General features: G+C 39.9%; 1 protein-coding gene across 1 annotated transcript in view; it reads left to right on the top strand.

The window, feature by feature from the left end:
• SLC6A11 (solute carrier family 6 (neurotransmitter transporter), member 11) overlaps window positions 1–12,314 on the top strand; it is a 105,360-nt gene that overhangs the window by 74,315 nt on the left and 18,731 nt on the right. The window contains exon 7 of the mRNA XM_009889940.1: window positions 12,162–12,265. Within this exon, the coding sequence (XP_009888242.1) occupies window positions 12,162–12,265 (104 nt within the window). The remainder of the gene's footprint in view (window positions 1–12,161; window positions 12,266–12,314) is intronic.

Below are 12,314 nucleotides of genomic sequence, written 5' to 3'. Positions count from 1 at the left end.
GGGACGTAAGACACGGGGACAACCCATAGATTAGAGCGTGCTCTTACCTGTGTTGTCACTCCTGTAGTGGCCCAGGCACTCTTCTGAGCCTCCAGGTCTCCACTTCTTTTTTAAAAAGAGACTTTTAAAAAACCTGCATAGCCTTGCACTCGGTCCACGCCACGCACTCATACCTGCTATCTGAAACGAGCATTCGAGCCCCTGGTTATCTCAGCTAGCGCTCTGCAGAGAACAGTCATTTTTGAATAATACTCATTTCTTTTTTAATGAACATACACCCGAACTTCTATGAGCGTGCTCATAATAATACAAACAGGGAAGTACCACAGTACTTTGTGGCTGCTAGTTTTGGAATCACGCCAAGGCAATCAAGGTATCTCCTAAGTTTTGGGTTAGGGAGTTCAGGAAAGTCAACCAGTCTCATAACAAACATTATTTCAGTCATGAAAAGCAGTCAGAGCGAGTGAAAGCATTCTTCTGCTAAGTCCCAGAAGGAACCTCAGTACGCTTTGCTCCAGCACCTGACTTTCAACATTGGCTGGCGACGCAGAAACATACTACTAGTGTGGCTCCTGTATTGAGGAAGGGCCTGTTCCATTTTACCAGGGTGGTACTTGGCTAGCAATTGTGCCTTGGAAAATTAGCATTTAAATGTGTGTAAAGTAATCTGAGCTATAGTGTTGGTCTCCAAAGGCAGCAATGAATAAACAAAACTTCAAGTATTTAGGTCCTTCTCCCCCTCAGCTCACCATTCTCATAATGAATATAGTGTATTCATCGGGGCTGTAAGTAACATTAGCAGAAGGTAGGAGAGAGACTGCCTAGCAACCCACAGAAATCCCAAAGAGAGGTGGAAAGGAAGTGATTTTCATGTAATTATTCACTTCTACAAAAGCTGTTGTCAGGTAGACACTAGAAACATAGCTGTTTTATTATTCGTCTAACCTACTTTTAATCTTTTGAGAATCACTACCATTAAAGAGAGGGGAAAAAAGAGCTTAATTCAGCCATTTTCTGCCTGGCCGTTTAAGTTGTGTTTTCCTGCTCTAATGAAGGCTCTGCTTTCAGAAGCCGTGTTGTTTAAAAACCCCTGGGTAGTAAACTTCAGAAACAAACTAAGTCCTCTATCCAAAACGCAACTTTTTTTTTTTTTTTGCTGCTTCTTCACAATACACGGTTCATATTTTGTTTTGGTTTCCCATTTAATGATACTTCCCATTGAGTTGAGAGAGCAACGAGATAATTTTTTTTCTTTTCTTTTTTTTTTTTTTTTCTTTTTTCCCAAGAAGGCATTTGGGGACAGGGGGCAGGGGCTAAAGAGCTTATTTACTTTAGGTAACACAGTTGGTGCCAGCGTCCTTGGATCCAGCAGGTTTTGTTACTTTACTTTTCTGAAGATGGGGACCCCGGCTTTGCGCTCAGCAAAAGCTGAGCTCTTTCCTTGGAGCCGACTGAGGCTGCATTGAGATAGCGGAGGGATATTTTAGTACTATTCTTGCCATCTGGATAAGCCTGGAGGAGTTGTATTTCTCTTGTAAAACATGCTAAACTCTCTCTTATGTTCATGACCATCTGAACAAATAGTTGCCACTTTCAAGTAGCCTGAGGACAGCCACGTTTTCAGGGAATAGTCTGATTTATAGCCACATTTTTCTACATCACGCTTCTAGCATAGGTTCAATACATGTAGATTTCATAAGCTTAGACATTGAAAGTTTTCTTTTAAAGGACTATAGTTAATGGAATATAAATATATCAAAAGTATGTTGAAATGCTATTGAAAGTATATTGTTGAGGCAGTGACTTTCAGAATGGTTTATCGTGAAGATTGTCTTACAAGTTCTCAGAAGCTTTAACATGGGCCTTTAGTTAAAGTAATACTCTACTCAGAAAAGTTACTTTAAAATCGCATTGTAAAGATCTATTTTGCTCATTGGTTGTTCCAAGACTCCAGTTTCAAGCGGGAAGCTGTATTTTCCTGGTCAGCTTTTCATTGTGACCCCTGGGATTAACTAGTTTAATTTTGTGAAAGATCTTTTTGTCTGATTTCTAAATAAATGTGTCTTTTTTAATTAACTCTGTTGAAAAGATTGGTAAACTAAACACATACCGAGATCAGAAAACCAGTCTTTTCTGCTATTTTATAGTCAAACATGAGAAACTAAGCAGTTACAATAACTGCATTGATTATGCGGGGAAAATTAAAATAATAAAGTTTATTCTTCCCTGTTTGATTTTTCTCTGCAGGATTCATAGGAATAAGATACATTATCAGTGTACTGCTAGTCAGGAAAAGAGCACAATGCATGCAAGGAATGGATTTATTCACTTTGAATGTCTGCATCTTCCAAGTGATTGGGTCGTTTTTGAGAATAGAAAAGTACTTTGAACTGAAATAAGTATTTTGCACAGTGACGTAGCACAGACATTCAGCTGATTTTTGTTAGCTGCTATTGAAGAAAAAAATTCAGTTGATTAAGAGAGAGTGACTAGAGAATAAATGAAAAGTGGTTAATTTTCTTTTTTGTGCCTTTGAATAGAGATTGCAGTTGATGGCAGGGAATTGTCCAGACTATATAACCTTTTGCACTTTTTGCAAGGGGATCTAAAACCACTGCACGTTACTGCCCAGCGTGGCCGCCGGGGCGTTGGCCTCTTCTCCATCCATTTGACAAAGCATTCTGTATTGAAACTGAAAATATCCAGAATGAATCTCTATCTGTCTTTTCTGGTGGGGTGTCGTGAATATATAACATTCTTCATCTTGGTTAGCATACCAGGAACATAGGACACGTCAAAAAAAAAAAAACCCAAACCCAAACAAAAGCGAGTGTATTCCTTCCAGTGTGTCCTATCCAGCCTTCACACAGCAGGCTACTTGCCACCCTGGTGCTCTCCTGCTATTGTCAACTATGCTACACCATGCCAAACATAAGTTTATGATGTAGTTGAATGCTCTTTATAATGAGAAAGCTGGAAAAAAATTACTTTAATGGGAATAAGATCAGAGGTAAAATGACCAGTCCTCCACTACTGCCTATTTTATCATTTTTCTTAGAAGAAATGTTCTTATATACACAAAGACGTAACTTGTAGCAGAGGAATGTAATAAGATTTAAGAAATATTTTGGGAGTGATTCTTACAGTTGCCTATCTGTGAGCCAGTTCTCAATCCACCAATCTTACAGTTGTACATTAACCTACACTGTGTAGGCCCAGTGTAATCAGTAGAGTAATTCTTAGTTTCCTGGTGTCTTCAAAAGTTCATCTTAGTGATAATATTGTCATTTATTTAAGAGACATAGGATCTAAGACTGGAAAAAATAGTCTTGAAAATAAACAAATGGTAAAGCTTGCTGCCTAGGAAACTTCAGGTTACGTGGTATTTTCCTGTGGCGGTAGAGAGTATGTGCTCTTTGTGTTTTTAATATCAAAATATTGAGTAGCAGAGTCCAGTGGCCCCGGAGTGCTGCTGTTTGCTACACCAGAGCAGTTACAGTCAGGAGCCTCTGCGTGTGCAGGATTTGTGCATTAGGAAGTATGTCTGCAGGAAAACCACCACCGTTATGTATGAACGTGGCTTGTTTTGTTTAATATAGCTCTGAGTTATTCATGTTTGTCTCGTGTACAATCACAGCTCTTTTTATGAGCGTCAATGCAAAATGAAGGTCTGTTAATCACAAGAGGAAAGAAAGGTTCTAGTCTGACCTTGAAACAAGGTCAGAAGATCTTAGGAGGATCTGTCTATCCATCTGATTGTCCTCTGAATTGTACGTGTAGGCTCATGGCACAACCACCTGCTGGTTTTCTGCGGGGCTACAGCAGCAAGGTCAGCTTGGGTTTCAATTTCAGCTCCTATTCAGTCAGACACGTTAGCTAGTAACTGAAAGCAGTCTTTAATGACGAGCTGATAGAAAAGAATGACCCAGGCTCTCTGAGATGAAAGGAGAGGGTGAAATAGGGACTTTGGCTTTTTCCCAAAGTCATTAGAAATTGCACTTTTTTCCATCATATTTTGCTCGGCATATTTTTAGAGTTTTCTACAGGTTTATGTCAGAAATTATTAGACCTGTTCTGACCTGCTGTAGCAGTGCTTGGAGCTGTAGTTGGCATCGCCAAAGGCAGTCCCCTAAACACTCTTGTCTAGTTCAGGTGGCAGGAGGAGAGGAAGGAAGACTCTGTCAGGGCCACGGCTGGCAGATTGTTTTGAAATGGTTTGATTCTCCAAAAGCTTCTATTAGTGATCATAATTAAACCTGTTGTTAATTTCTTCATGTCTGACAGGGTACTCTTTAAATACAGGTGCTACTTCAAGATTAAGACCTAACATTTTCGTAATTTCTTACGGTCCTGTCCTGTCTAAACCTGTATGATAATGAAGGAATGTACAGTAAGTTTTCCTAAAAGATGAAGCTAAGATCTTTATCCTGGCCACCCTGGGTGAGTTCCATTACTGGTTTTCAGTCTGTTTGCTGTCCATCTACTCTTCTTTTTTTTTCACATTGCATATGGATTTTGGTGGATTTTTTTTTTTTTTTTTTCTCTGATCTTGGTGCTCTTGTTGTGGTCTCTTCTGTTCATTCACTGAATTTGCCTACCTTTTACAGTACATGAGGTACCCAGATAGCTTGACTGACTCCCAGGTGGCTTGGATGTAAACCATCCTTTGCGACCATAGAGGCACAGAGCATGTGGTTTAGAAGCCAGCTTGAAAATGCTAAACCTTGTGGTCTAGTACAGGTAGAGATGTTCCGTAGCTGACATTATTTTTTTGCCATTTTCGGCATACTCCCCACATACTGTGAGAGACACTGGCACATGAACATTAAACCTGTTATGATATGTAGGACTTAAACTCTAGTAATCCTCCTATTTAAGTCTATTTGGCAACAGGTTGTTTTATTCAGGTATTCTTACGGTTATAAAAATCTGCAACTTTTCTTCACCTTTACCTTGAAATTTCATTTACTATATCCTGACAGCAAAGGCTTTATTTTTAAAATTCTTATTTGAAACCAAAGGCAAACTGCTTTTTAAAATACAAACACTGCTGAGATTCATCAAAAAGTAATGAATAATTTAAATTAAAAGAAAACTCTAAAGTGATTGCTCATTCTGTGATAACAAAATGGAAAAAATGACTATCGACATTTGGAACATCATGTTTTAAAGAGTGAGTGAAGCATTTAACTGGCCTGTGAGATGTCCCATATTCTCAGAGTGCTTCATTATGGAATTGTCATTAACTGCTCCGTAGTTAAGGATGCTTTGAGCTTTGCAGCTGAAGTGGTTGTTCAATCTCACTGTTACGAATGAAAAAAAAAAAGTGCATATTTATGAAACTACACCACTGGGATGCATATTTCAGCCAGTACTCGGAAACCAATGTGAAATTTATTCCCTTGATTTTGATAGAAATACGTAAGGAAACAAACTTAAACGCGTGTGGATACAAACATTAGCAGCCCTTACGTGTTTATCACTTCTAACAGATCCCTTAACTGTAGAGTACAGGAAAGGTCATGCAAAGACAGATAAACAGTATGTATGTTTTGCGTAATGGAAGAATCTTCCTAGTGCTTGATTGTTCTTCTAGTTGTGTATGGAGAAACATGGATGTTGCAGTTGTTTTAGATGAGCCATTACATTGAAAACTCTCTCAACTGTCTCCTGAACCAAAGCATCACAATGATTTGATACCATTAAGAAATCTGTGCAATATAATTTAGTAAATTGCAAAAAGAGAAACGGTGACGTGTGTCTGTGTTTCTTTACATACACAAATCTCTGAAAGCGCAATCCGCCAGCACCTGAAGCCTACAGGTAAGTTCAGCCTAGCATCAAGAACCCACAGCTACTACCTCAACATCCCTGCTGGTGGTGGGAGTTCAGAGAGCAGTACCATGGGGAGGAAATCGTGACACCTCTCCTGCGACAGGACAGATGCAGCTCTCAGGTCAGAGCCAGTTGGAACAACATTGATAATACTGTTTTCCTGTTTGGCATAAAGCCGGGAGCCTTACTCTATCGCAGCTTTATTCATGCCTGCTATTTTTCTTTGTGTGTAATTAGGCATATACTTCATCACCTGGACACTGCCCGCTCTTTGCAGCTGCTGTGGGTTTTTTGGTGTAAATTCCATCGTATCTTTCCGGCCCATATATGGTCTTTCCTACTTAATGCCACAGTGACAATAGCACTAGTGTTACACAGTGGTTATTCTCATCTGTTGACTTAAAGTAGAGAAAAAACTTCACCTTGCAATTGCAGTAGGTGTGTGAATGAACAGTTAGAAGGCGGCTGTTACCACGTGCAGGGTGCTTGTCAGGACGGACAGGTACGCGCACAACTGCCTGTAGACACGTTTGAACAAGGAGTAAGCATAGGAAGTGGTTGAGGTGGTTTAGTGCTGCATTGGGCCATTTCTAAAAAATCATATTCTCTTTTGTTTGATTTTCTCATTTTTACCATTATTTGAGCAACAGACTGAAAAAGTAAACCATCCCTGGTGTTTATCCCAAGAGCACGTCTGCTCAGCCCACAGGCTTGATCCTCGCAGGCAGGAGCAACATCGGCTGAGCAGGTCGTGCCTTCCTTCAGGGCCCAGGCACAGAGGGAGATGCCTGGCTGTGGGCTTGAACATACAACCTGCCACAAATGTAATTTCTGAGGATCACATTTTTAAGAAGCCCCTCCCACTTTTGCTCAAAATGACCTCAACATGCATTTTAGGCATCTTGCATTTTTCCTGTAGACTAATATGCAGAGACATGCACAACGAGACAGAACAGTGAAATTTCACAGATAGCTTCCTAGCTGAGGTATAAAATGAAGCTTTTCAGGTGACAACATAATTAATTTTTTAAAAATATATTATCTTTTAGGAGCATCAGACTGAAAATAACTACTTAATTTTCCCATGTTCCCCAGACATCAAACAATTTCACATCTTTTGAGTTACATTCAGCTGTTTGTCATGACTCTAAAGGCTCATGGAAATGACAGTTCAAGTCAGTTTATCCTGGGAGATGTTTCCTGCAGTCACAGGAGGATTCCATAATAGCTGCGTAGTAGTGTTTGCTTTGCTTTAAGAGCAGTAAAGGACTTCTGGAATGAGGTATGGTATGGCTTTCAGTGGTGAACAGTATTCTCCCAATTATTTAATTGGTGGAAATGACAGGGACTAAAAGTGGCAAAGGCTCCCTCCTGAGAGAGGCGGCTGCAGGAGTCCCCGTAGGTCTTAATCTCTGCGGTCTCTCTATCCCAGCACAGGGAGTATGTCAGTATACCTGTGCAGACCTGTTTGGGAAGACGTGAGTTCCCGTGACTCGTGCTGTGAAGCAGTTAGGAGCTGGCTGTGCCTGCGCTGTGAGTCTGCTGAAGGCAGATCATGTGTAACGTCTCACATGAGGCTGTCGCAGTATCTGCTGCACATTTCTTGTAAGGCAGCAGTAAGTACTGAGATGTGGCAGTAGTGATTCTGTATATGGGGGTATTGTCTGCCCAGCTGTCTGCACGGTGTATTTAGATATGGTACAGAATTACAGAAAACACGTACAGAGAGTACAGAAGGTAAAGGGAAGGTACAAAAAGAAAAAACTGGAAGCTAATGATAGTCCTTCAGGTGAGCACTGTTCACTTTTATTCGATGCATTATGGAAATAATAAACATCAACACGTAGCAGGTTTTGCCCAAGGTCTCTGCTTTATTCAGGTACAACATAAACTAAGCGCATTTTAGGACAGTTACGCAATATTTTGTTTTATCCTTTTTGCTCATTGCTTGGTCTTGTAAATATACTGCATATCGTTCAGACCTTGATCATCACAAAAAATGGCTCAGCCCTTCAAAGTGACTTGTTTCTGCACTGTCCACATGCTTCATAAACCTCAGTTATTTAGTTTTCAATGTATGGCATGACCCCATCTTGCTGGTGTAAAGAGATACATAGGGAGACTAAAATGAGAAACTGTCAGTCATTTTGGGATTTTTAATTTGAAGTTGGCAGGCCTGGGTTTTTATACTGTGGGGTTTTTTCGCTTGTTCCAGACATGGCTTTCATTCACCTTGGTTGCAACAGTGAATGCTCAGTAATTTTGTACTTCACTTGGGACAACCATTAAATGAGGACTACCCAGTTAATGAACATTTGAGAAAGGGTTGGTTTAAGTGAGATATGGGCATAACTTCACATGGAAACTTTGTAGCACAGACATGAAAAGAATTTAATTCTCCAGAGCAGTAGTCTGTTGTCTTCACTACAGCACATCCCCCTTCTTCCTTCGTTATGCTTCTTCATTCATTACACGCGTTAGGATTGTGGCAACAAAGGAGGCGAGGGATCCTCCGGACAACGGGATCCTCTGTTTGACCAGCTCGATTCATCTCCTTGGGCAGAGAGATGAATAGTCATGTAAATGAATATTGTGTCCTAGACCTACACACCAGAAGGCCAAATTAAGATTACCCAGGCGGGCTTAATATCTGGGTATTGCCAGCTTTTGAGAGCTGGGCTTTGCAAAACAGCGCTTTCCGTTTTTAGTAAAAATATGTTCTTGTTGATTCTGTTTTGTGGAATTGCGTCTGTACCAACACAAGTTGGTTATCAGCTGGGCACAGCTGAGACTGCTGCTTGTGAGCTGTGCGAAAGGGGAAAGCTGTAAAGTGAATTGTGGGAAAGCCTCAAAACGGGGATCAGGGCCTAGACAGCTCTGCTGTTCCCCTTCCCATCAGGAAATGGAAAGTGGAGGCACTCGCAGTCTCTCAGTCATGCCTCATTTCTACTTGGAGAAAGCAGGCAGTGCCAGAGAGTTGAGGCTTCTTTACTCTGCCTTCTCTCTTTGGGAAGAGAGCTCGTTCAGCAGTCCCTTCTTCCTAACTAGCAAGAACTATATCTGTACAGGAGTCAGAGCAATAGCTGCACCGCTGTGTTCTGAGCTGGTGTTTGCATTTATCTGGTTTGTCCGTACTGTTGCTAATGTGCTGGGCTTACACGTCTAGAAAATGGCTGTAACGTGGCTGCAAAGATGTAAGCATAGTAGATATAACGGTTCTGTCCTTTGGCATTTGGATTTTTTAGATATTAAGGTATAATAAACAAAGGGTTTGTGCTTTAATTTTAATCTTGTTTTGGTATGGAAACATTTTAAATATGAGAAGAAAAAAGGTAACCAGAAACACTTAGTTCCATCTTTTAAAGTAGGAGCTAATAAAGACTACAAAACGTTTTCAATCCCCAAATTTATGAATGCATATTACTGAATTGACTTAATTATCACTAACCAAAAGATTTTCAAGGTACGAAGTTTATAAAGCATGAACAGGATGTTCTCTGCGACAGGTCCTTTCTTCTGGAATTTACTCATGCCAGAAACGTATCAAGCCCCATCTCTTTTCAGAAAAAACGCACTCTTTTTGTCGCAGCCTTTCACCAGCTGCTGGCTCCAGAACCCTCGGTTTGCAGCTTACTGGCAGTCTTTTCTTTGTCTCTGTCCTTCAGAATTTCATTGTTCTGCAGAATTGTGCTACATTCATTCCATGTACTTGAAAAAATGTTACAACTTCTAGTCTAAGCCAGACATTGCAAATTCAGCACTCTCAGAAATAGTGAATAATGCTTTTGTTGCCATAAGGCAAATGGATGACACCTGGATTTGTGAGTGGGATCTACAAGAGACCATCTGTACCCACCGTAAGTTTTAACGAGAACAACTTCCCCTGAGGTACAGTTTATGAATAAGACTGGGTATGACTTAAACTAATAAAAAAATTGTGTACCTCCACAAATGAACCAACCACGAACAAGTGATGTTAAATATCAAACGGTCACTAGCTCTTGGGGCAAGAATGTCAAGAACTGATCCGTAGTATCACCTGCATGGCTTGAAAATGTTGACATGTGTAGGCTTGTGACATAATACAACACAGTCCATCTCATGTTTTTCAGCTACAAAAATCTACCTGTGGTTTCTAAATTCGTTTCCCTCTTTGCCACTTTCTTGACCAGTTGTAGATGTTTTTGCCATTTCAGAAGCCTGAAATTGGAATATTAATGGTCATCACAAATTAAACGTCACTGGTTCTTTGAGTGTACAACCCAAAAGAAGCTATACTGATTCTATCATTCCATTCAGTAAATAAAATTACTTCCTCCTTCCTGTTTAAACGTTAGTCCTAAGTTCTGATGGAATTTCTGGATTGATCTCATATAATGCAACAAAAACAAAAGGCTCTTCGGTCTGACTCAGCTTCTATAGAATATGTGAACATTTGCTTGCAGAACGTGTTTCTCAAAGTTTTTGCCACTGTTTATGTTGAAGCACTGTCAGATGTCGTGGTCTTTAGAGGAGAGTTGTTTTCTTTGAAGGAAATAATATGGGCAGAATTTTAACCATTTTTCTAACCAGGTACACAGGACCTCCAGAGGGATGTGCTCTCTGCTCCTCTTCTCTGGCAGCTCTGGAGTTTCTCACTTCCGAGTACAATTCTCCTTTGCCCCCGTTTCCTCTAGTACTTGCTGTCCAAGGAATAGTCAGACTTGTGTGGAGCTGGCGTATGCCAAGAGGAAAGGCTGTTGCTCATCTGAGAGCTATACAATGCACCGCAACAACATTGTGCAAAAACTGAAATGGAAGGAAGCAGCAGATTCTGCACGTGCTGATCCAGTTTCCTAGCTTTTGTTTATGCTTAAGAAGACCGTGCATTTTCAGTTGACCTATGCTACTTACAGCTTTTTGGGAGCTTCCGATCTTGTTAAAGAGCCTGTCTGTCAAAAGCCTTTCTCTGTGCCGTTTTTTCCTTACCAAGTGGTGAAACTTCAGGATGTAATCAGCTGTATCTTATTCAGTATGACAGCAATGAAACCATTTAAGCCACTGATGCAAATCAAATGTGATCTTAATGTTATTCCTAAACAGAAACACACTCAACAACTCTGGAGACCAAGGTCTCACTTGATCACATGTAAAACAAATACATCCCCTTCATATACTTACGAGTATTTGATTGCTATTATTAGTGTTACTGTTATCCGTCATGAAATCATTCCCTGCATTACCTCTTTCCTGTCTCAAAGTTAGAGTAGCTAATGGCTACACAGCTATTGCCTCTGGTTATCAGTCAGCGTTTTGTTACTTCTCTGAAAAGCACTTTGGTTGCTCTGCTTTAAAAAAAAAAAAAAAATCACAGAAAAAAACCCACCTTACAGAGTTCATTTATCCCAGGAAACCAGGAGTTGGAATTTATTGGACTGGAAATAATAGTGCAGCTGTGTAGATGTGGGTTCTTCACAGAGCTCTCATGGCAAAATCAAGAGTGAAAAAGTATATTCACCTCCAGTTAATAACATAACCAGACTCTGGTTGAATAAAATGAACTGTTTTGTTGGAGTATTTTTAAAGTAAAAAAAAAATAATTGCCTGGTATATTAATGTTCTGAGATTGCTGTGAGGAAAATAATCTCACTGTGTCGGCTCATGCTTCCTTTTTTTTTTTCTTTTCTTTGATTTAGAATTTAATATTTGCATCATTTTAGGATATAAATGTTACCATAATGATATTATAAAGCTACTTATTTGCTAAGCTCTACAGAACTTTTATTTGTTAATTGTACAGTGACCAGAACAACTGTGTCCTTGTGCCTAATTGGGGCCACCAAATATTGCTAAAAACCCACCTTTTCCTGGATAGGTTGTCTCTTCTCTTTCCTCAGCTTAATTTATATATTATCTATGAATGGCATATTTTGTCTTTCTTTTTTTCACAGAAAATTTTAAAATTTGAATAGTTATCAAGTGAGAGTGAGCTGAATGCAGATGATTCTATTTAGGTTACCATTACTAACGCCTTATAGTGTGAATAAAGCCATTAAAGGATTTATACTGGGTGAGGTTCTTCTCCAGAAATTCAGTCTTTGTACTTAGATTAGGTTGAACCTGTGAAGATCAGCTGAGTTCCTCCTTGTTTATACCACTGAGAAGGAGGGGGGAATTTAACTCACAGCATTTTTTTGGCACGTAACACCACATAAGGTTGTGCCTTATAAAAGGTTTGCCAGACGCTATTACTCTGTACAGTTGCCTCTGCAAATTTGCAGTCAATATATGCATAAAGGTGATTCCTTCTTGACCTTTTTTAACCCCTCCGTTTTTTTTGTCTTCAGGTGTGGGTGGATGCCGGTACACAGATATTTTTCTCATATGCGATCTGCTTGGGGTGCTTGACAGCCCTGGGAAGTTACAACAACTATAATAACAACTGCTACAGGTAATATCTTCCACACTTTATTTTTACACTTAGTTTCAGCGATGAAAGT

Source organism: Charadrius vociferus, unplaced genomic scaffold (assembly GCF_000708025.1).
Source record: "Charadrius vociferus isolate BGI_N301 unplaced genomic scaffold, ASM70802v2 scaffold67, whole genome shotgun sequence".
Taxonomy (NCBI): Eukaryota; Metazoa; Chordata; class Aves; order Charadriiformes; family Charadriidae; genus Charadrius; species Charadrius vociferus.
This window is presented reverse-complemented; position numbering and strand designations above follow the sequence as displayed.